This window comes from Rhipicephalus microplus, chromosome 3 (assembly GCF_043290135.1).
Source record: "Rhipicephalus microplus isolate Deutch F79 chromosome 3, USDA_Rmic, whole genome shotgun sequence".
Taxonomy (NCBI): Eukaryota; Metazoa; Arthropoda; class Arachnida; order Ixodida; family Ixodidae; genus Rhipicephalus; species Rhipicephalus microplus.
The window spans coordinates 89,671,417-89,695,316 of NC_134702.1; the positions used below are offsets into that span (position 1 = coordinate 89,671,417).

The 23,900-nt window shown below is 44.6% G+C and overlaps 1 protein-coding gene across 1 annotated transcript in view; it reads right to left on the reverse strand.

Annotated features, from left to right (window-relative positions):
- The window catches only part of LOC119160020 (nose resistant to fluoxetine protein 6), a 59,281-nt gene that overhangs the window by 30,330 nt on the left and 5,051 nt on the right, over positions 1-23,900 (reverse strand). The window contains exons 2-7 of the mRNA XM_075889961.1: positions 13,946-14,157; positions 12,396-12,507; positions 7,500-7,584; positions 6,262-6,353; positions 4,723-4,902; positions 2,243-2,336 (exon numbers count right to left, since the gene is read on the reverse strand). Coding sequence (XP_075746076.1) covers positions 2,243-2,336; positions 4,723-4,902; positions 6,262-6,353; positions 7,500-7,584; positions 12,396-12,507; positions 13,946-14,157 — 775 coding nt within the window. The remainder of the gene's footprint in view (positions 1-2,242; positions 2,337-4,722; positions 4,903-6,261; positions 6,354-7,499; positions 7,585-12,395; positions 12,508-13,945; positions 14,158-23,900) is intronic.

The following is a 23,900-nucleotide window of genomic DNA, read 5'->3' on the forward strand; positions in this document are numbered from 1 at the left end:
TGATGCTCTACCACTGAGCTACCACGACAGCTATCCCCCGAGCCACTTTATTGGGAATCTATGTCAATTTAAACGCGGGAGTGTCAGTGAGCGCCAGTAGCTGTCGTGGTAGCTCAGTGGTAGAGCATCAAACGCGTTATTCGAAGGTCGCAGGTTCGGATCCTGCCCACGGCAAGTTATCTTTCCACCCACTTTTCATTCTTCTAATTTACATTACAATTAATTAGCCTAATAACATCCCCTATACCTTCCTTGGCATTATTGTCTGTTAGATCTCATTAATACTGTGTAAAACACGAAAAACGAGCCCTTAAGTATACACTTGTTTCCCTTATATATATATATATATATATATATATATATATATATATATATATATATATATATATATATATATATATATATATATACGACAATTTCTGCAATTCGTAAGCGGTAGTTATACGTCGCTCCCGTTCCCCCTTCATTACAACGGCTTTATGGTCGGAGAAGTGAACTTGCAATGGGGCATCGTGGGATGTTTGCACGGACAAAGTAGGGGACAGTTTGCGAATTTGGAAATATAGGTGGTCACGTACAAAGAAGGAATAGACACTGTGGGACAATTTATGGTTCTTCAAAGCGCACCTGGATACAAGTACACGACCATCTTGCATTTCATATTAACTACATCTCAACAGTATTTGCTTCATGGTCAGTAAAGTGGTGGATCGGTGATGGGGCGTAGTGGGTTGTTTGCAGGGACAAAGTAGTTGGCAGCTAGCAAAGGTGGAACTATAGGTGGTCTCATACATACATACATACATGCATGCATGCATACATGCATACATGCATACATACATACATACTTACATACATGCATGATACATAAATACATACATGCATGCTGCATACATACATAAATACATACATACATGCATGCTGCATACATACATACATACATGCATACATGCATACATACATACATGCATACATGCATACATACATACATGCATACATGCATACATACATACATACATACATACATGCATGCTGCATACATACATACATGCATGCATGCTGCATACATACATACATACATGCATGCATGCTGCATACATACATACATACATACATACATACATACATACATACATACATACATACATACATACATACATACATACATACATGCATACATGCATACATGCATACATACATACATGCATGCGTGCATGCATGCATACATACATACATACATACATACATACATACATACATACATACATACATACATACATACATACATACACACACAGACACAGACACACACACACACGTACGTACGTACATACATACATACATACATACATACATACATACATACATACATACATACATACATACATACATACATACATACATACATACATACATACATACATACATACATACATACATACATACATACATACACATTCATACATACATACATACATACATACATACATACATACATACATACATACATACATACATACATACATACATACATACATACATACATACATACATACATACATACATACATACATACATACATACATACATACATACACATTCATACATGGGATGGACAGACCCACGCCTTTGGGAGCTTCACCACTAAAACTCAACGCTAAGAGGCAGGCACAAAACGTGACTTGCGAACAATCAACACTGAATGGAATACGATTATGAAAGCCCCGGCAAAAGAGGTGAGCCATTGGTTGCGGTGCTTATTTGCGGTTGGTACGCCGTTGAAGGCCCGAGCTGGTGGACTCCGGGTTGCGACTTCACTGTCTTATATCAGTGGTTGTGGCTGGATCTTCGGGTTAGACACCATTGCCGTGGTTGCACATCCTCTAGGCGCGTGTTCGACAACAAAAGCAGGCTGCCGGCTACCACATGTCCTGACCTATGACGTTCCGTCGTCCGCACGCCTCTCTCTCGTTTGCTGTCTGTCTTAAGCCATCGCACCGTCTTTCGGTACCCAAAAGAGCCTTCGTTGACAGCCACATTCCACTGTCGACGGGTGCACTGACTCAGACGGAGACCCACGCACAGTACCATCACTTGCCTCGCACGCGCATTTTGTGACAAGTGGCCATTCAGTGTCCCACTGTTCCGGCTACAACCGTAACATAGTCACGTGCGAGAAGGGACGTCCCTTCATATTCCTTGCAGCAGTATTTTGCAGTGTCGAATGCTCCGCTCCACTCACCTGAGAAAGAAAAAGGTTCCGACGCTGCTGAATCCAGCACTTAAAACCATGTAAGTCCATTGGTCAGAGGCGATGAGCAAATTCAGGTAACGTGCTAGAAAAAAAAATGACCACAAAGTTTTATTTTGTCGCTGTAAGCAGCGTGGACTCTATCGATAGCAGTATTTACAGCATACACTAGCGACTCATAAGTAGGGCTCTGAAAACGAACAAATAAATAACGTATATATCGCAAAGAACTAACACACAGAAATTTACAATAGCGTCCTCTATCGCAAAATATTAGTGATATCAGGGGTTACACGTTTCAAAACCAAAATATACTGTTACGTAGCAATATGATTGTGAGAGATGCCTAGTGGGGAGCTCCGCCAATTTCGGTGACGTGGTGTTCCTTCACGTGCACTTACTTCGCAGAACACACGGGCCTCTACCACTTCGCCGCCATCTAAATGCGACCATGGTACATTGAACCCCCCCCCCCCTCGCCAAAATTCAGCGCGGGTTTGCAGCCCTCATACAAAGTCCTGCAGACAGTCATGGCTGAAACTGTATTTCTCTTTTTGCGGTCATTGTTACCTCACTCCCTCTTGACCCTGTCATGCTGCTAAAATCTGGCGAAGGAAGTCTTTCTGCATAAACTTCTGCTTCTGTAACACAGTGGTAGAAATTTCTGTGTTACAGTGGTAGAATTTCTACCACTGTAACACAGTGGTAGAAAATGAAACCACGAGGCGCATTCTGTGGTATAGGGCTGCATAGAGTGCGTGTGCGTATGTGGAGAGTATTTTTGTGCCACACGTCACGCTAGAGCTTGTCATTTTCCCCTAATGGAGAGAACTCAGCCACATTATATCTTCATCGTCGAATGAAGGAAGGGGGATAAGACGAGGCATGTTCTGGAGGGCGGGGCTTATGTCATTACACCCACAGCGCTAACAACACTTCCACACGTACTCCGTAATTGTTATCTGCTCCACCCTGGGGCAGCCTCCCTGGCTGAAACCTTCAATAAAATACACACGTGTAAAAAAAATTGGCCCTTCATGAAAAACACGTCGCGTGCAAAGAGAGAAAACGTACAAATGAGCCACCTGAGCGCACACTTGTGTGGAACGTGCGCTGATTTGAGTTTGTTTTGCTGTCAGCATTCAACGCTTGCACAAAAAGCGTTGTCTGCATGTGCGCTCCCATAAGGAAATCGCTCTAGAAGCGCGCACAAAAAACTTCCTATCTACGCCCGCTCTGTAGTTGCGCGCGCACTACGTATGGGAAACACACCAGATCTTATGGAATGGAAGCACTTGTCATTGTTGTATCGATCTCTTGCTCGGTGTGTCGCATGAATTTGAATTTAACCGACATTTGAATTCCCGCGATGCGAGGCAATGTTAGGCGATGAGAAAGCAATACACTTAAACACCAAGTTAAGCTACTGCTGAGCGTTGTTTGTGTTTTGATGTTATCGCGCGAGTATAATATCTCATCGGTGAAAACAGCCTAGTTTGAATAGGTTCAGCAGGTTCATTACTTTTAATGCTGCAATTATTACATGCTTATAAAACTTGAAACCTGTAATTGGCATTCTCTAGTGGTACACATACGTTATCAATTAACATTCAAACGAAGTACGAAATTCGCATAGATCTATATAAACATTCCGAAAGTAGAAGGGGCGAATTCACTTGGAGCCACAGAGGAGGCGGAAAGTGCCAAAAAAAATAATGGAAGTGGTTGGTGCCTCCATAGATCTAAATAATATTAAATAATAAATATTAGCCATTATTATGCAGCTGTTTTAACTCCAGCTAAGCACCTTAGCGGAAAAAATAGCTGCAGAGAGTTAATCCAGTATCAATATGTACATTATGAACTACCGACATTTCAGTGTCCCGGTAATGGTGCAGCTAATCAGCTTGCCATTACAAAAGCGAGAAGTTTGATTTCCTCCTTTGATTGGTAATTCAACTACTATTTTTAAAGCATATTATATGCATAACTGTTTTTACTTATTTATCGCTGTAAGCTCCACTTCAGAAAATGACCTTATAGTTTTTCCTGACTAATTACTTACGTATATTACCTAATATTTTTTGTTAAGAAGTTTATAATTTTTAATATTTTAGAACTAAAACTGGGAAATGACCTCAAGGGGCGTCGGAGCGGAAGTCTCTGAAAATTTTGGATACCTGAGGTTATTTGACAATGAGTTAACACGCGCCTAATGTGGACCTAAAAGCTGTTTCATTCCTTAACAAGTACGTTTTTTTTTTGGGGGGGGGGGGGACTTACCTATGTCCACATCTTACTTTACGACTCATTCGCGCATCGAATTCGCATCACATGCTCGAATCTTAAACTAAAATTGGTAAACAAACGATAACTACTAAATGTACAAGGAACGACGTGCATGTCCCCCAACAAACGATAACTACTGAAACATACAAGGAATGGCATGCATGTTCTCAAGATTTACTCACACCAATTGTCTGACATTGTTTGACCGCAGTGACCGAACACAATGTGGACGAGGCAGAAGAATCGCATGCCATGCAGGAACTGTAGGGAGTAGATGTCAGTGTTTGACTTGTCGGCCACGCGGAGCAACATGCGTGTATTGGACGAGGCAGAAAAGCCCTTGATGAGCTCACTAAGTGCACCTGAAAAAGAGGTATGCAAAAAAGTTACGTCAGGTACCCATCCACACTAGCCTATACTGGTACACAATAAAGTAACAGCAGTATGTAAATATTCATCAATATTTCGTGTCAGCAAAATTGTTGTGAACATTTACCATTTGCGATCACCATGGAGTGACCGAGACTGAATCAGCACCTTGGTAACTGGTGTTGGAGTGATATCAAGCTATACGCATTTGAATTTGCGTTTGCGTTTTTTTTTTTTTGCTGAAAGAACTTCCGTGTATTGTATAACATAAAATGTTAGGCTTCAGAGTAGGTGGAACTATTTAATTCCACACCTTCGTAAGATTCTGTTTTTTGTTGTTGTTGTCAAGATTTTGATATTTAGTGGCGTCATGGCAAAGAGGATGCTCATGTGACCAAAAAAAAATTACCGCTCCCTCACGTCATATACACCGTATTCGATTATCTCTTACACTACTGTTTTGAGGACGAACCATTTAAATGAAACTGCTGATGCTCCAGACGGAGCACCAGTATGTCTAACGGTCTCCTGTCGTGCGAACACATCGCCATGATGGCGTAATGATGCAGCGCGCGTTGCAAGAAATCAAACGGCAGCTGGAACTAGAAATTAAACTATTTGTTATATTGTGTAGGCTGCTCTGAGTTTTTCGGTGCTATTTGACATTTCAATCAATTGGCACCCACCCGACTCATCCAGAGCACAGATAGTCGAAAACAATGAGCTTCTTACTTGGCAAGTGTTAGGCTACAAGTGCTGTTTAGCTTGCAGAAAAAGGTAAGACATTACGATGCACATACACCGTTCACTGAGAGTCTCGCTTCTCCTCCGGTTGCTAATTTTCATGCCGCGACAATTAACACAACCAAATGTCCTGTATAAGGTAGCTGACTACGGTGGCTCTTTCCGTGTTATATGAATTATTTCAGATTCCACTGTTTTGCATGTGGACAGACAGGCTCCTTTCATCCTTCGCACTGTATCTTATTATGAAAGAAAAGACACTTTTGTCAACATGCGTTGCTTTAAAGTGCGCCTTGAAGTGAAACAAGAATTCACGTGCTAAACTGAGCCACAAAATCATTTACTTCTTTCCCAAGATTATCATCTTTCTGCACAAAAATCCAGCTGGTTTATTTCCTGCAATCTTCGCCGGGTGCTTGCTTTTTAAGCAGTGTGAAATATTAATTAGAAAATAAAAACATTTATTGCTCTCTTGGCATTTGAAAGTTACGATTACGTCAAAGGGTGTCATGAAAAGCGGCACAACTAAAAGCGATGAACGAAAGAAAACTAAACCTACATTCATGCACAAATCAGAAAGTAAGTGAAGTGAAACGTGCTGTACTTACCATGTTTTCCTATGAGTTTCGGCTTGACCTTCATCATCTGGTCTGTAAATGTCGCGGCCGAGATGACGACTAGAAGTACACACAAAAACATCCTGCAAGACATGAAAAACGGAAAATGTTAAGAATTCAATGCAAGCATATAGCATTCATTTTTTTCTCTCTTCTTGACAACTCGGGACCAGGATTTCCGTACAAAGACACGTAGCGTCACCTATCACCGGTAACAGCACAATCTGGCCCTAACTTACGGGAAATATGCCATAAAACATATCTGATGAACAAATGTAGTTTCAACAAATGACTACATAGTTCTATCCAGCATAAACCCACATGAACATTCTCGTCAAGCTGAATCCTCTAGCTGCACATCGCCTAGCTTTCTGGACTGTTTAGTACTTCAAAATGCGGCCCCTTGTGTTATTAATGAGTGGTGCTCAAATCTTCTGGGAAGCCGCACACGTTTTAGTGCCATAGTGCAATTTTGCCAAAACATTCCAGTTTCAATGAAAGTTTCTATAAAGTACTCGAAATTATTTTTTGCCAGCTAGCTTACTTAGTTAGCAACAATTTTTTTCGGCCTATTTTTCATTAAGTTACGAATGATCGTCGTCCGTCGCCAAGAGATGGCACCAAGTACAAGAAATCCTATACCTGGAAATGAGCATTCGAAACATGACTTGTTTAGACTAGTAAAAAAAGATGCTATTCCACTGCTGTTTATTTCCGTTTCACAACGTGACATTCATTGCTTTTCGAACATAAATAAAATCTGCCTGGTCCTAATATTGGTTAGCAACTATAATGCCGAAACTTCTGTAAGACATGACACATTTTTTTCTATAGATGTCAAACGGTACAATAGAATGTCTTTAAATTTTGTTTTCCAGTGTTTCCTTTTCTTGATTAGAGTTACGTAACAATCCCACTATGGACAATGACGCTACATCACTACCTAGTGCCTTCTAACTTTACGACGTTACGACAAGATTTTGGAGCCTCAAGATGAAATCCTTAACACGTACTATTTCGCTATTGCGAAACCAGTTTATTACTTTCTTGGCCCCTAAGTGTAAATGTACTAGAATAGTTTAAACCTGCTGTAAACAAAATAAGCAACGCCCCCCCCCCCTTTTTTTTGTTAAAGTATGCGGATATTTCAAAGCTGCAAAAATTATTTTGATTGGTTCAGAAGCCTGGGCTTCCAACCGTGTGATTGGGGCCATATAGCTTCAACTTACATAATTCCGAGTTGAGCGTTACTCCACGGTTCTACTTGGGCCGTGACGCAATTGGAGACCTCAAGACGTACCAATGGAGGCTTCACTGCAAAGAAAAAAAGGTAAAGAAACGAAAAGTTGAAAAGATATGTGGAAACTGCACAGGACCTTTCTGAGTAGGCGTAAGCATTGTGCCGTCATTTAGCAATGACCATCACATCACCATTGTTTGACAGCCGCTTAGCCACAACTAACCTGCACACTTCGAAGTTTTACTGTTCATGTCTATGTATTCCTCGTAATGTTAAACTACAATAATGCACAATTGTTGAGGCTCTGAGAACAAACACAATTTTACTTCTAATGTCGGTGCTTTGATACCCTTCATGTGTCAGCGTTCGGAGTTTGACTTCTTATCAACGTCGAAGCTCGAGGATGCAATGCACTACGCACTTCAAGCGTTCCTTCTCTAATCCCTAATGTCAAGTGTCATGTCTTCGTAGCCCACGTGCCCAGAAGGCAGAGAGTTCGAGAACCGATGCTGTGCGTAAGTCATTGTTCACTGCGATACCGGTTCGCTTACCACTACTCCCTAAGGATAGACCAGTAATGATAGAAGAAGTCAGAAAAGCTTTGGAGAGCATACAAAGAGGCAAAGCTGCTGGTGAGGATCAGGTAACATCAAATCTGCTGAAAGATGGGGAACATATTGTGTTGAAAAACTAGCCACCCTGTTTATGAGGTGTCTCCTGACGGGAAGAGTACCAGAGTCTTGGAAAAACGCTAACATAATCTTAATCCATAAGAAAGGAGATGACAAGGACTTGAAGAATTACAGGCCGATTAGCTTGCTCTCTGTAGTATACAAGCTATGTACAAAAGTAATTGCTAACAGAGTAAAGAAAACATTAGAATTCAATCAACCAAAGGAACAAGCAGGATTTCGAACAGGCTACTCAACAATCGACCACATTCATACCATCAATCAGGTGATAGAGAAATGCTCAGAATATAATCAACCACTATACATAGCCTTCATAGATTACGAGAAGGCGTTTGATTCAGTAGAAATATCAGCCGTCATGCAGACACTGCGGAATCAGGGCGTCGATGAAGTATATATAAAAATCCTGGAAGAAATCTACAGGATATCAACTGCTACCATAGTGCTTCATAAAGAAAGCAACAGAATACCAATCAAGAAGGGTGTAAGGCAGGGGGACACAATCTCCCCAATGCTATTTACCGCGTGCTTACAGGAGATTGTCAGAAGCCTAGAATGGGAACAGTTAGGGATAAGAGTTAGTGGAGAATACCTTAGTAACTTGCGCTTCGCCGATGACATTGCATTGCTGAGTAACTCAGGGAACGAACTGCAACTCATGATTACGGAGTTAAACAAGGAGAGCAGAAAGGTGGGTCTTAAAATGAATCTGCAGAAAACGAAAGTCATGTACAACAACCTCGGAAAAGAGCAGCGCTTTGAGATAGGTAATAGTGCACTTCAAGTTGTAAAAGACTGTCTACTTAGTGCAGGCAATAACCGTGGAACCGAACCACGAGATTGAAGTAACTCGAAGAATAAGAATGGGGTGGAGCACATTTGGCAAGCACTCTCAAATTATGACAGGTAGATTGCCACTATACCTCAAGAGAAAGGTATATAACAGCTGTATCTTTCCGGTACTTAGCTACGGAGCAGAAACCTGGATACTTAAAAAGAGGGTTCAGCTTGAATTGAGGACGACGCAGTGAGCAATGGAAAGAAAAATGGTAGGTGTAACCTTAAGAGACGAGAAGAGAGCAGAGTGGATTAAGGAACAAACGGGGGTTAAGGATATCATAGTTGAAATCAAGAAGAAGAAATGGACATAAGCCGGGCATGTAGCACGTAGGCAGGATAACCGCTGGTCGTTAAGGGTAACTAACTGGATTCCCAGAAAAGGCAAGCGGGTTAGGGGGAGACAGAAGGTTAGGTGGGCAGATGAGATTAAGAAGTTTGCGGGTATAAATTGGCAGCAGCAAACACAGGACCGGGTTAACTGGCGGGACATGGGAGAGGCCTTTATCCTGCAGTGGACGTAGTCAGGCTGATCATGATGATGATGATGATGATGATGCTTATGATGATGATGATGATGACTCCCTAAGGCATTTCCTGTATTAACATGAAAATTACGTCACCTTACAGATGGACACATTTGTTTGAAGAGTAGCTTCATTCTGCGTATGCATTGAAATCGCGAATACGTGATTATGTTTATTCCTTCGTTATAACTTAGGCCCCTGCAGAGTCAGCTGCTGACTTGTATGCAGGCTGTCTATCAGTTCAAGGCGGCAAAGTGCACCCTCTTTTCGTTAACCTCCCGTGTCTTCCTTGATTATCTGTCTCTTCTCTGTCACGCACATTTATTAAAAGAGTACGGACATCAATTTGAACTATTTTTGTGATGTTGCTCTAAATCAGTGTGCGGAAGTCAAGAACCTTTAGAAGAATGACATAGTGCTTGCTAATAAAGTGCATATATTTTCCATACAGCTTCTTTAATTTCGGACATACCAGAAACCGCTGTCAGTTTCTGGTCTGTAGCACGTAGTTCACTTAAGAACAACCAGTGAACAGTCATCTAGAGAGCCTGACCACAAGTTGTGCGATTTAAGTTGCATTCATGACACAGGTCCCGCAAACCCAGTGAATTGCATGAAACTTGCCGTGATATTGTACACTGCGATATGATTGACCTGCAGCTGCTAGGTGACGAAAATGTTAAAAACAAAGTCGACTACTTTGCATGTGTTGTCAGACTTCAGTGCGCACAGAACGTTCTTAGCGCAGACATGAAAATAAAAAAAAATATCTGCTTTGGTGTGCGTCAAATTTTTGTGAATACTCATTTATTCATATGAGCTTATTGGCTATGGGTATCGTTCGCCACAGAAGGATGTGGTGCGGTCGTCTTTGCAAGTTTTCTTTTTTTTGTGATCACTCATATGTTCTTACGTTCCGTACCCTTTGCATTTTAGCTTGTGCTTCTACTCCCTACGTAATGCTCAAATAAATTAGTAAATGAACCATCTTAACGCCGGTGTATTTTTCTCGCTAAAGAAATGCTTCGTAAGTCAGAACGCTAATCTTCTGGGTCGTTTTGTCTTCTGACACCATATTAACTAAAAAAACGTCGTGTCAAAGTGCACCACTATGCAGTGTTATAAACGCCATGGATGAATTTCTTCGGCTTTACTTGCTCAATTCGGGTCCTGATTACGAGATAAGCTGTAGGGGAAGGTGTTAAAAAAACTTTTCTTGTCCTTCAGGGATTCTCCAACATGCCCCCAAATTTAGGTGTAAACGACTGTTACTGGGTGCACTGCTCATCAGTATGCGGCTGATTTTTTTGGTGACAAACCTGTGACCACGAGTTCCGTACCCAGTAATATACGGTAGTGGACACTATGCTAATTGTTTTTTGTTGAAATTATTCGTGAAAAAACAGTTCGCATTTGAGTACTGGAAACTCTATAAGGTGGAGGAAATAGACAGATTATGATAAGAATAACTGGCAGCCATCCCTGCACTGCAGAAAGCCTCGAAAAAGTTCACTGAGGTACTCTAGGGAGGAAAGCTTCTTGAAAAATTCATCCTGGTCAGGGGTATCAAACTCGAAAGTAATCTTTCACTTTTAAAAAACTAAATTCCGGTGTGGTTTTATGTTGCTTTTTTTTACAAACAGATGTCAAACGTGCCTTTTAGAGCAACCTTTTTTTACTGAAAGCTTCTTTAATGTATTTTATTTTAACGCTCACCTGAATTGTTGAAGAAATAGAGTTTTCGAAATTCAGACGGAATCAGCTCCTAGATGGCGATTTCATGAGTCATGCACTTTGCGATACTAAAAAGCCAAATTGAGTCCTATTGTTGACCAACCTGATTTACCACTAATAAAAAAGAAAACTGCAGAAAAGGTGTCAGCTTCGATTAAGTAGTAATGAAGTGCTCTTTCAATATACTACCAAGGAAATATCGCAGTGGAGAATACATGACTGAATCACTACCTGAACGTATTCTGAAGAGTGTTGCAAAGGTGTTGCTTTGAGCCAGCTATGTGCTACATCACAGGTGCGCGCTTTTGCGTGATTACCCGAGCAATTTGACTTCCATATTTATTCTATCCACACACTGCATCAATAGTTCGACAACCTACGACTTGGTTGAAAGCTATTACTTTCCCTGTTACTGTGAACTTGATTGTCTCAGGGAGATAATGAGTCTTTCTTAGCAATGCAAAAAGTTTCATGATTGTGTCAGTAGAACAAATGGCGCTTTCTACTTGAGCGTCCCAAAGAACAGCGCAATCTGCTGTGGTAGTTTAGCACATGGAGAGGTACACGGCTCTGATCGATGACGTGGGCTCAAGTTCCGGCTACGGAGGCCACATTTCGGTGATTCGGATGTCCAAGAGCACCATTGTATTTTTTAAAGGTACACCAGAATCATCCATGTGGTTTAAATCATTCCACGGCTCCCAGCTACAGCACGTTTTATAATTAAATCCTGGTTCTAGCGCCTGACAATTCATCATTTACAAAAACATCCGGCCTGATCTGGTCAAATCCGTGGTCACGGCAGTCAATATACAACAAGCAGTAGCTGTATAATTGATCAATATGTGGGGCTTAACGTCCCAAAACCACCATATGATTATGAGAGACGCCGTAGTGGAGGGCTTCGGAAATTTCGACCACTTGGGGTTCTTTAACGTGCACCCAACACTGAGCACACGGGCCTACAACATTTCCGCCTCCATCAGAAATTCAGCTGCCACAGCCGGGATTTGATCCGCAACCTGCAGGACAGCAGCCGAGTACCTTAGCCACTAGACCACCGCGGTGGGGCCAGTAGGTGTATAGAAGGCTTACTTGCGTCAACCAAAGCTTGCAAATCCCTTTGGCTACATTCCTCCACAAAGCACATCGCCATGCGAACGACGGGAAGCTCTTCGACGGTAAAATAATTCTTGAAATATTGAAGCTGGAGGAAAAAAGAACAGCATGGGCACTCAGTACGACAATTCAAAGAATGCGCAAGTGTTAAAGCGTAAATTACACAAATTCTTTTTTAGGAATTTAAAAACCAAGAACATACATTTTCTAAGGTCGACACCTGTGCAGTGCTTACAAACACCCAAGTATAGAAGGCACTTCAGGGAACATCAAAAAGAACGAGAAGGCTGACAAGCATACCAGATTTTGACAACGCTTACAAACAATGGGGCCAAAAAACAAGTGGGAACGGAAGTAAGCACTCATTCGTAACCATTTTTCGTACACCGTATGTTGTGGCACTGAGCTCGACAACTTGAATCAGCATCCATGGCTCTCACACCTTGCTGCTCCGCCGCTCGGTCATAAGCGCTTTATCTTTCGTTAGAAACCAGGACTCACACATTCACAAAGTATTTCGACTTGATCTGCTCCCCAAGAGTGCGCGTGATTCTCCTTGTCCCTCTATTTTACCCTATATCCCCTTTCGCCCCCTTTTCCCTTTCCCCAGTACAGCTTAGCAAAGCGTACGTGTGTCTCGTTAATCTCCTGGCCCTTCCTGGCTTCTATCTCGCTTATTTCAGTTACAACAGTTTCGAAAAAAAACGTTCAATAGTGTTGCCAGACATATTCTTAGTGAAGGCAATAGCAAAGATTGCTTACAAAAGAAGAAATCTGCATTCAATGACAAATTTATCAATTCAAATTTATCAATTCTTTGGTGAGGAAATGGTGTGTTTCTTGTTTTCTTTTCTGCAGCACATGATTTGTCCAAACACAAACAACCTGCTCGTTTCAAGCTTGTCTATTTCAAGCTGCGCGTCATATTCTGCATGTCACAATTCTACTTCATGCTGTAATTAGCCTTCAATGGCGGTGAGAAACTTCATGTGAAAGACACAAAGACAGCTTATGCAGTCTTTCGTTCAGCTATTACCAGCACTATGTGCCATAAGAACATATTATACCTTTACTTATTTTATAACATAGGGGCCAGAGAAAACTGTTATTTTAGTAACAGAACCTAGGGGAGGCCCATGATCGCGCACAAACTTCGGTGTGTGAAAAATAAAGCAGTGCAGACACTTGCATATCATGCAGGGGATGAATAATGTGATATGTCATATACCAGAATATTCACAGCTATAGTATGTCTCAGAGTGCATGTGGAATAATATATAGGACATCAAATTGAATATGTGGGAGATAGCTTAAGTTAGTTGAAGAACGGGAGAACGTGGTTTCCAGTGAGTAAGAACATTTTATATAATAGAGAGTTTGTTACCAATTTCACTTCCATGCGCTCTGTTATTTTTCATTTTCGCAACGTAATGTTCAGCTAGACGCTGACCAGATACGTTAAAGCACGACGCAAAAATAATTTCGCACTACTGCAAGGCAATATTGCGTACTGTAATTCACCCCACCTTAGGATGAAGGACGCTGGAGAAGCTGTCGAATTTTCCTTCCACTGCGGTGGAGTTCTCGACATACACGAGGAGGTTGCAGTACTGACCACGCGTGATCACGTCGCCATAGCTGTCGCGTACTTCCGTCTCGAGGCATTCGTCGAAGGCGCCTAGGTCAACGCGAGAACCCTGCAGAAGGCCAGTGGGGAACTTGCCGGACGCGTCCAACACTGCAAGAACACGGTCAGTACGTCAAGATGTGCGAGAAAAGAGCAGTCCGGATAACTACGTAGGAAAGGTTGTGTTTAATTACCACTGCTACTGCATGGGAATACAGTGGACTGAAGGAACAATGATCAGGTCATTTACATTCTCGTTGAATGTTCATAATTTTTGGTGCTACTGTATGAGAATGCATGGAAAAGAAAAAAAAGAGAACAAGCTGGTAATGGTGGCGGCTGTATATATTGTTGTTGTTGTCATTGAAGTAGTAGTAGTAGCAGTAGTATAATTGTGCTCGGTAGCCTTTGTAGCAAAAATCAAATTGATAGCGACTTCATGCACGCAAAACTTCTGTGAAACAAATTTTTCAAATTCAATATGTAGTATCAACCTTGGCATACGCTCAGAATTCTAAATGAAATCTAGGTTTTAGTAACAATCGTATCTTTTCCTCTTTTTATTTTGTGTGTACATCAGGTCCTACTGATTATGAGTTTTGAAGAGCGCACGCGTCTGCACTTATTCTACCTACCTGAGCTTGTGAACATCTTGTCAATCATGAGCCATTCGGTTTTGCTGCTTTTGCAAATGTTGCGTTTAGCTATATGACAGTGCGCTTTTCATTAACGTTTCTCTATTGCGTATTTAGTTTGCTAAGCGATGATTACCCGAAGCCGTCATTACGACACAAACCTCTCCCCTTTATCATTTCAGTAAAGAAGCTATACGATTATGTAGAATATGTAACGACTAGACGTTTATGTTGCCCCACCGCGGTGGTCTAGTGGCTATGGTACTTGGCTGCTGACCCGCAGGTCGCGGGATCGAATCCCGGCTGCAGCGGCTGCATTCCCGATGGAGGCGCAAATGCTGTAGGTACGTATGCTCAGATTTGGGTGCATTTTAAGAACCCCAGGTTATCGAAATTTCAGGAGCCCTCCACTACGGCGTCTGTCATAATCCTGTCTTGGTTTGGGACGTTAAACCCGACATATCAATCAATACGACTTTTACGTTCAAAACCATGAAATGATCATGAAGGACGCCGTAGTAGAAGGCTGTGAAAAACTAATGATTATGTAATCTTTAATGTGCACCTACGTCTCAATACTTGAGCGTCATGCTTTCGGTTCCCGGTAAATAAGGCCGCCATGGCCGTTATTCGATTCCGCGACATTCCGGTCAGCAGTCAGACATGTATGTATGTATGTATGTATGTATGTATGTATGTATGTATGTATGTATGTATGTATGTATGTATGTATGTATGTATGTATGTGTGTGTGTGTATGTATGTATGTATGTATGTATGTATGTATGTATGTATGTATGTATGTATGTATGTATGTATGCATGTATGCATGCATGTATGCATGTATGCATGTATGTATGTATGTATGTATGTATGTATGTATGTATGTATGTATGTATGTATGTATGTATGTATGTATGTATGCATGTATGTATGCATGTATGTATGTATACATGTATGTATGCATGTATGTATGTATGCATGTATGTATGTATGCATGCATATATGTATGTATGCATGTATGCATGTATGTATGCATGTATGCATGTATGCATGTATGCATGTATGTATGCATGTATGTATGTATGCAAGTATGTGTGTACGCATGCATGCATGCATGCGTGTATGTATGCATGTATGTATGTATGTATGTATGTATGTATGTATGTATGCATGCGTGTATGTATGCGTGTATGTATGTATGCGTGTATTTATGTGTGTGTGTATGCATGTGTATATGTGCATGTATCCGTTTTTGTATGTATGCATGTATGTATGTATGTATGTATGTATGTATGTATGTATGTATGTATGTATGTATGTATGCGTGTATGTATGTATGCGTGTATGTATGCATGCGTGTATGTATGCATGCGTGTATGTATGCATGCGTGTATTTATGCGCGTGTGCATGCATGTATATTGCCACGTTCCATTTTCCAAGCTTTTGTTATCGTCCCAAAACACCACACGATTCTCAGCGCAAACCGCGCCTGCAGTTTTCGAGAGGGTTCCGGACTGTAGTAGATCATTTCGATAAGATCACGCCCACTGTGCGAATGGTACAGATTGTTCTGGAACGTACGCCGCCGCCAACGGTAGCGCTAGAACATTCGACGGCGGGAGTATAAATGCCGACGCGCTTCGCCGCTTGTCAGTTGTTGATCGAAGGCCGACGCTCCGTTCGCCGCTATCAGTCTGAGACTGCTATCTGTGCGAGACTGCTGCTGTAATTGGACTTTCTGTTTACCGGGCACAGGTTCGCCCAAATAAACAGTTAAATTCCAACAAGAAGTCTCCTGTCTTCGGCCACGTCACGACCCCGTGACATCTGGTGGAGGTGCTGGGTAGTGGCGGCGGTGGTGTCTGGCGACGGAAGTGCGACGGGGCGGCGTTTTGGCGTGGACGGGGAGGAGCGTTGTGGCGCACTGCAGTGGCGTAGCTCATGGTTTCTGGCTCGGGCAGCGGTGTATGGGGAATTCGAAGTGATTGCCGAAGTTCTTCTCGCACAATGTCGGTGATCGAATCCACTTGAGGTTGCGCCGAAGGCAACAGTTTGCGCAGCTCTTCCCGCACGATCGCTCGGATCGTTTCACGCAGGTTTTCGGAGTCACTGGTTTGAGCAGCAGCGCATTCTGGAGTCAGGCGACGATTATACTGTCTGGTGCGCATGTCAAGGGTTTTTTCGATGGTGGTCGCCTCGGATACAAATTCTTGGACGGTGTGCGGTGGATTCCTCATTAGTCCCGCGAAGAGCTCCTGTTTGACCCCTCGCATGAGGAAACGAACTTTCTTCTCCTCAGGCATGTCTGGGTCAGCGTGACGAAATAGGCGGGTCATCTCCTCTGTGAAAATTCCAACTTTCTCATTCGGTAGCTGAACCCGGGTCTCTAGTTGAGCAGCGGCCTTTTCTTTGCGAGCGACGCTCGCGAACGTTTGCAGAAATGCGCCGCAGAACACATCCCACGTTCGGAGCGTGGACTCACGATTCTCTAGCCAGGTCCTTGCGGTGTCTTCCAGGTAGAAGTACACACGCCGGAGCTTTTCTTCGTTGTCCCAGTGGTTGAGGGCGGCCACACGGTCGTATGTTTCTAACCAGGACTCCGGGTCTTCGAACGATGACCCATGGAAAATTGGTGGTTCCCTGGGTTGATGCATGACCATCGTGGGCAGGGATGTGGCGGTTGTCATTGTCGCTACCACTGCGGCGAGGCCGGGCACACTTACCGCCGTTGCCAGTACCGACAGATGGGACTGCGTGGCTTCGCCGTCGATGCACCACGTACGTAGCCAGGAGAACGACCACGTGACATCGCCGCCTACCTGACAGGAACTCGGTGGACACCACGAAGCCCGTCGCGTTCGCCGTCGCCCAGCCGCCGCACGTCACCGCACCACCGACAGTACTCTGGCCCAACGCGGGGCCGGTCTCCTAGCCCGTATCCGGGAAACTAAGGGCAGCAACCGGTGGAGGTGCGGTTGCTGTGCGACGAACTACCGAAGATCCTCCGGCGACGACGACTCCGCGACGGAGCTTTCCGAACACAACGCCAACCAGGCAAAGCCCTGACGGCGAAAGCTCACTTACTGAAGGTGGCCTGACGACGCAACATGGAAGCAGCGGAACAAGCCGACGCAGCCGTGACCCGACGCCACGCCCTAACTGTAATGCGAGACGGCGAATTAGCGACATCGACGTTCTTATCGACGGCCACAGTGTGACCGCTCTCGTCGATACTGGAGCCGACTATTCTGTCATCAGTGGGTCATTCGCCGCGAAGTTAAAGAAAGTTAGGACAGCTTGGAAAGGCCCTGAAATCCGCACAGCCGGAGGTCATCTCGTAACGCCTGCAGGAATCTGCACAGCGAGAGTCACCATTAACGGCCGTATTTATCCTACAGACTTCATGGTCCTACAGCGTTGCTCGAGAGATGTCATCCTTGGCATGGACTTCTTATGCCTCCATGGTGCTGTCATCAACCTAAAAACAAAGTCGATAACGTTATCCACAGAAGAAGCACTACCGCCGCGCACGCCGTCTGGACACCATGCCTTGAATGTGCTGGAAGAACAAGTCACCATTCCGCCTCGCTCAAGCGTCATTATTTCAGTCGGCACTCCTGAATCACCTGACTTCAAAGGCGTCGTTGAAGGCAGTCAGCATCTGTTGGTCACCCGAAATATTTGCGTCGCAAGAGGAATTGCAGAGTTGCGGGGAGGCAAAGCAACGGTTATGCTCACAAATTTCAGCAATGAGTACAAACATGTGAACAAAGGAACAACGGTCGCATACATCGAAGAAATTGTCGAAGCCACCAGTGCTTTCGCCCTCGCCGATTCTGCGGAACCTGCTCAGAGGAACCAAGCCCCTCCCATAGCTTTCGACGTCAATCCCAGACTTCCGAACGATAAGCAAGAACAGCTCAAGGCCCTGCTCCTGCAATACGAAGATTGCTTTTCGTCGTCATCGAAAATTCGGCAGACCCCAATCACGAAACATCGCATCATAACCGAAGAAAATGCCAGACCACTCCGTCAGAGTCAGTACAGGGTTTCGACGCGAGAACGTGAGGCCATCAAGAGACAAGTTGATGAAATGCTGCGGGATGATATTATCCAGCCATCCAAGAGCCCATGGGCATCCCCCGTGGTGTTAGTGAAGAAAAAGGATGGGACCCTACGTTTCTGCGTCGATTATCGCCGCCTGAACAAAATCACAAGAAAGGACGTGTATCCTCTCCCACGAATAGACGACGCACTTGATCGGCTCCATAATGCCAAGTACTTTTCGTCAATGGACCTCAAGACTGGCTATTGGCAAATCGAATTCGACGAAAGAGACCGAGAGAAGACGGCGTTTATAACACCGGACGGCCTCTTCGAGTTTAAGGTGATGCCCTTCGGCCTTTGCTCAGCGCCTGCAACTTTTCAACGCGTAATGGATACAGTACTGGCAGGATTGAAGTGGCAGACTTGCCTTGTGTACTTGGACGACGTCGTCGTGTTTTCCTCGAGTTTCGACGAGCATCTTCGGCGCCTTGAAGCTGTACTTCAAGCCATCAAGACTTCCGGACTCACACTGAAGCCAGAAAAGTGCAGATTTGCGTATGAAGAGCTCTTGTTTCTGGGGCACGTTATCAGCAAGTCTGGAGTTCGTCCTGATCCACGGAAAACAGCCGCCATCGCCGACTTCCCGCCGCCCACTGACAAGAAAGCCGTGCGCCGATTTCTGGGCCTGTGCGCCTATTATAGGCGGTTCGTGAAAAACTTCGCCCGCATCGCCGATCCTCTCACTAACCTTACCAAGGCCGACGTGGAGTTCAAGTGGGAAACGCCACAGGAACACGCTTTCCAGGAGCTTAAACATCGCCTCCAGACGCCTCCGTTACTTGCCCATTTCGACGAATTCGCCGAGACAGAAATACATACGGACGCAAGCAGCGTAGGTCTTGGCGCCGTTCTTGTGCAGAGGGCTGACGGACTTGAAAGGGTTATTAGTTACGCCAGCCGATCGCTATCCAAAGCAGAAGCAAATTATTCCACAACAGAAAAGGAGTGCCTCGCCATCATCTGGGCTACGTCGAAATTTCGCCCATACCTCTAGGGCAGGCCCTTCAAAGTTGTGAGCGACCACCACGCCTTGTGTTGGCTAGCCACTTTGAAGGACCCTTCAGGTCGCCTCGCACGATGGAGCCTGAGACTTCAAGAATATGACATTACTGTCATTTACAAGTCCGGCAAAAAACACTCCGACGCCGACTGTCTCTCTCGTGCGCCTGTCGACCAACCGCTACCGGACGACCCGGATGACGACTACTTCTTGGGAACGATCACTACCGACGACTTCGCTGAACGACAGCGGGCCGACCCGGAACTTAAGGCCCTAATAGAATACCTCGAAGGCAGGACCGCCGAAGTCCCGAAGGTATTCAAGCGCGCACTTGCGTCGTTTTTTCTACGAAACAGTCTTCTACAAAAGAAAAACTTTTCACCGCTTCGGGCTAAGTACCTCCTTGTGGTGCCTTCAGCTCTGCGACCAGAACTCCTGCAGGCCCTGCACGACGATCCGACGGCAGGGCACCTCGGTGTTTCTCGCACGCTCGCGAGGATACAAGAAAGGTACTACTGGCCGCGTCTTACCACCGACGTCACTCGTTATGTAAGGACATGCCGGGACTGTCAGCGACGCAAGACACCGCCGACATGGCCAGCGGGACTTCTGCAGCCAATAGATCCACCTTGCCGACCTTTCCAGCAGATTGGTATGGACCTACTGGGGCCGTTCCCGACGTCGGCTTTCGGAAACAAGTGGATCGTGGTAGCTACCGACTACCTCACCCGCTACGCCGAGACAAAAGCCCTGCCAAAAGGCAGTGCATCCGAGGTAGCTAAGTTCTTCGTCGAAAATATCGTCCTACGTCACGGCGCCCCGGAGGTCCTTATCACCGACAGAGGAACGGCATTCACTGCCGACTTAACTCAAGCGATCTTGGCATACAGCCAAACAAACCACCGCCGGACGACAGCGTACCACCCACAGACCAACGGCCTCACCGAGCGGCTTAACAAGACGATCGCCGACATGCTGTCAATGTACGTCGATGTCGAACACAAGACGTGGGACGCCATTCTTCCGTATGTGACCTTCGCATACAACACGGCGGTGCAGGAGACGACGCAAATATCTCCATACAAATTGGTCTACGGAAGGAGCCCGACAACGACGCTCGATGCCATGTTACCCAACGTCACCGACGAAGAAAACCTCGATGTGAGCGAGTACCTTCATCGCGCCGAAGAAGCCCGACAACTTGCGCGGCTCCGTATCAAGAATCAACAGACGACCGACAGCCAACGTTACAACCTTCGACGACGCTTCGTGGAATACCAGCCCGGTGAATGTGTTTGGGTGTGGACGCCGATACGCCGACGTGGACTAAGTGAAAAGCTTCTGCGACGGTACTTCGGACCGTACAAGGTGGTTCGACGTCTCGGCCCACTTGATTACGAGGTTGTCCCCGACGGCATCACGAACTCTCAACGGCGCCGATCGCGACCTGAAGTCGTCCATGTCGCACGCCTAAAGCCGTTTCATGCGCGTTAACAAACTGAAACAGTGCTTTTTTTTGTATAATTGTTGTATTATAATTTATTCATTGTACTTTCTTGCATTATTAATGTACCTTCATCTTTAGTTAAAGCATCGAGACGATGCCTTTTTCAGAGGGGGGCAATGCCACGTTCCATTTTCCAAGCTTTTGTTATCGTCCCAAAACACCACACGATTCTCAGCGCAAACCGCGCCTGCAGTTTTCGAGAGGGTTCCGGACTGTAGTAGATCATTTCGATAAGATCACGCCCACTGTGCGAATGGTACAGATTGTTCTGGAACGTACGCCGCCGCCAACGGTAGCGCTAGAACATTCGACGGCGGGAGTATAAATGCCGACGCGCTTCGCCGCTTGTCAGTTGTTGATCGAAGGCCGACGCTCCGTTCGCCGCTATCAGTCTGAGACTGCTATCTGTGCGAGACTGCTGCTGTAATTGGACTTTCTGTTTACCGGGCACAGGTTCGCCCAAATAAACAGTTAAATTCCAACAAGAAGTCTCCTGTCTTCGGCCACGTCACGACCCCGTGACAATATATGTGCATGTATCCGTGTTTGTATGTATGCATTTATGTATTATGTATGTATGTATGTATGTATGTATGTATGTATGTATGTATGTATGTATGTATGTATGTATGTATGTATGTATGTATGTATGTATGTATGTATGTATGTGTTGGTGAGGCCGAAATCGCATGTTCTATCCTTTTAACACCTTAGTAACTATGTTTGCGTAAACGTTATGCTTCATGGGGTAATATCTAAACACGTGAACAGAATAAGGCCTTTTGTAGCGTGGAAAACTCTTAAAACCCTTGATTGTAGGGATTCGGATCACGCAACAAACGGCGTATAGAGCAGCTTTCTGTTTTCATTGACAACTTTGATACGGCAATACATAGCCTATATGAACAGAGACACGTCAATAGTGATCTGTGTGGTCTTTGGTACAGTAGGCTCTTCTCTCAGATTTTTTTTTCTGTGACATTAGTAATGCACACTATTTCGAAGTGCGCGCCCTGAACCGCGATAAGCCGGCTGGTGCGTTTTTAAAACATTGCCACCTTGCTAGGCTGAGTTCCAGGTCAAAATGATGGGAGGATCATACATACCCCGTTTTAATGAGAGCAGGGATACCATTCGCAGCATCCGTAATTCATACGGCTAGGATTTCCTGTGGCTCAAGTGTGCGCACGATTTATTTAAGGCAATGGAATAATCGGATGCTCGACGATACTATTACCAGGAAAATAGAAGGGATACTTAGCTGTTCGGGAACCCGAAAGTTAAGTGCCGGAAGCTAACCTTTTCACTGTCATTACGGAAAATTTGAAAACAATTCTTGAGCAAAACTCGTTTCGTCAACGTACTATATTGATTGCAAGAAAGCGAGGTGCATCACTAATCGGTTATTATATGGTAGGGGTCGCTTGTAGAATAGGGAAAGAGGTACAAGTCTGCTTCTGCGGAACTCGGGTCTCTGGACTGCGCCGTGGACATTGAAACGACGCATTCGATACCTTCGTTCTGTCGACAAGTTAGAAATAATTATTGTCCGCATTTTACTGCCAGGCAACTTGTGACTGCAGTAATATGGTTACTCGTTATGATAGTTACCACAGTATTGCAAAAGCAAGAATGGTTACCCTAAAAGGAGCCATTATGAGGCCTTGCACGAAAAGAAAGCGGCTCGAACACAGAGACTTTAGTAAAAAGTATACTTTCGTCACCATTTATTAATCACATACTTCTTTAGCCTCTCTTTTTTGCTAGTTATCGGCTAGGTAATAAAAAAGGGCGTCCACTAGCAATATATTTGACGAATGGGACGACGTAACTTGTATGGTTTCCTAGAAGAAGCCGGCTTTTTCAAAGTAATCAAAATGCACGGGGAATATCACTCCTCATTCGACAATCAGCTGCATCGCGCTGATGATCGTAAGTTTTCGCTGATTACTTCAATCGCAAAAAGTAAAACTAGTTTACCTTATTAAGGCATATAAAAGTCACGATTACGCCGCAAACGCGAACCAATGAATTTGATAGCTACAAGTTGGAATGCCACGGAAAAAGCGGCAAGCATATTTTAACATGCAGCGCACAGATGAATCACAAATGACGCACGAAAAGAGCACACAGAGGGCGAGAGCAAACCAGACTCACAGCTCGACACTTTACGTGCTGCTCAAACACAAAAGGACGAATGAAACGTACGCACAGGTGTACGCAAGACGAGTGGGAACCAACAAGTACCTGTGTTTAAACAGCGCGTTCTTTTCGCAAACGGTGCCTCTGCAAACAGCCGATTGAGCTTAGAGCGCTCTGCAGCTTCGACGTAACTTTCCGGTGAAATCACAGGACGTACAAGCCACCTTTCGTGGGGCAAAGTACGCTTGAGAGGTGAACGCAGCAGCGTGCACGCGTTGCAATGAGTGGGGTGCTGAGCGCGCCCTACACGTACGCCATCTCTCGGGTACTGCTGAGAAAACGATGATGATCTCCCCCGAGACGGACGTGCCACTATCAGTAAATGGCGTCTATAAATGGCTCGCCGTTACTACGTCTATGAACGTGTGCTTTTGTGGCTCAGTTGTTAACGCCGTGGGC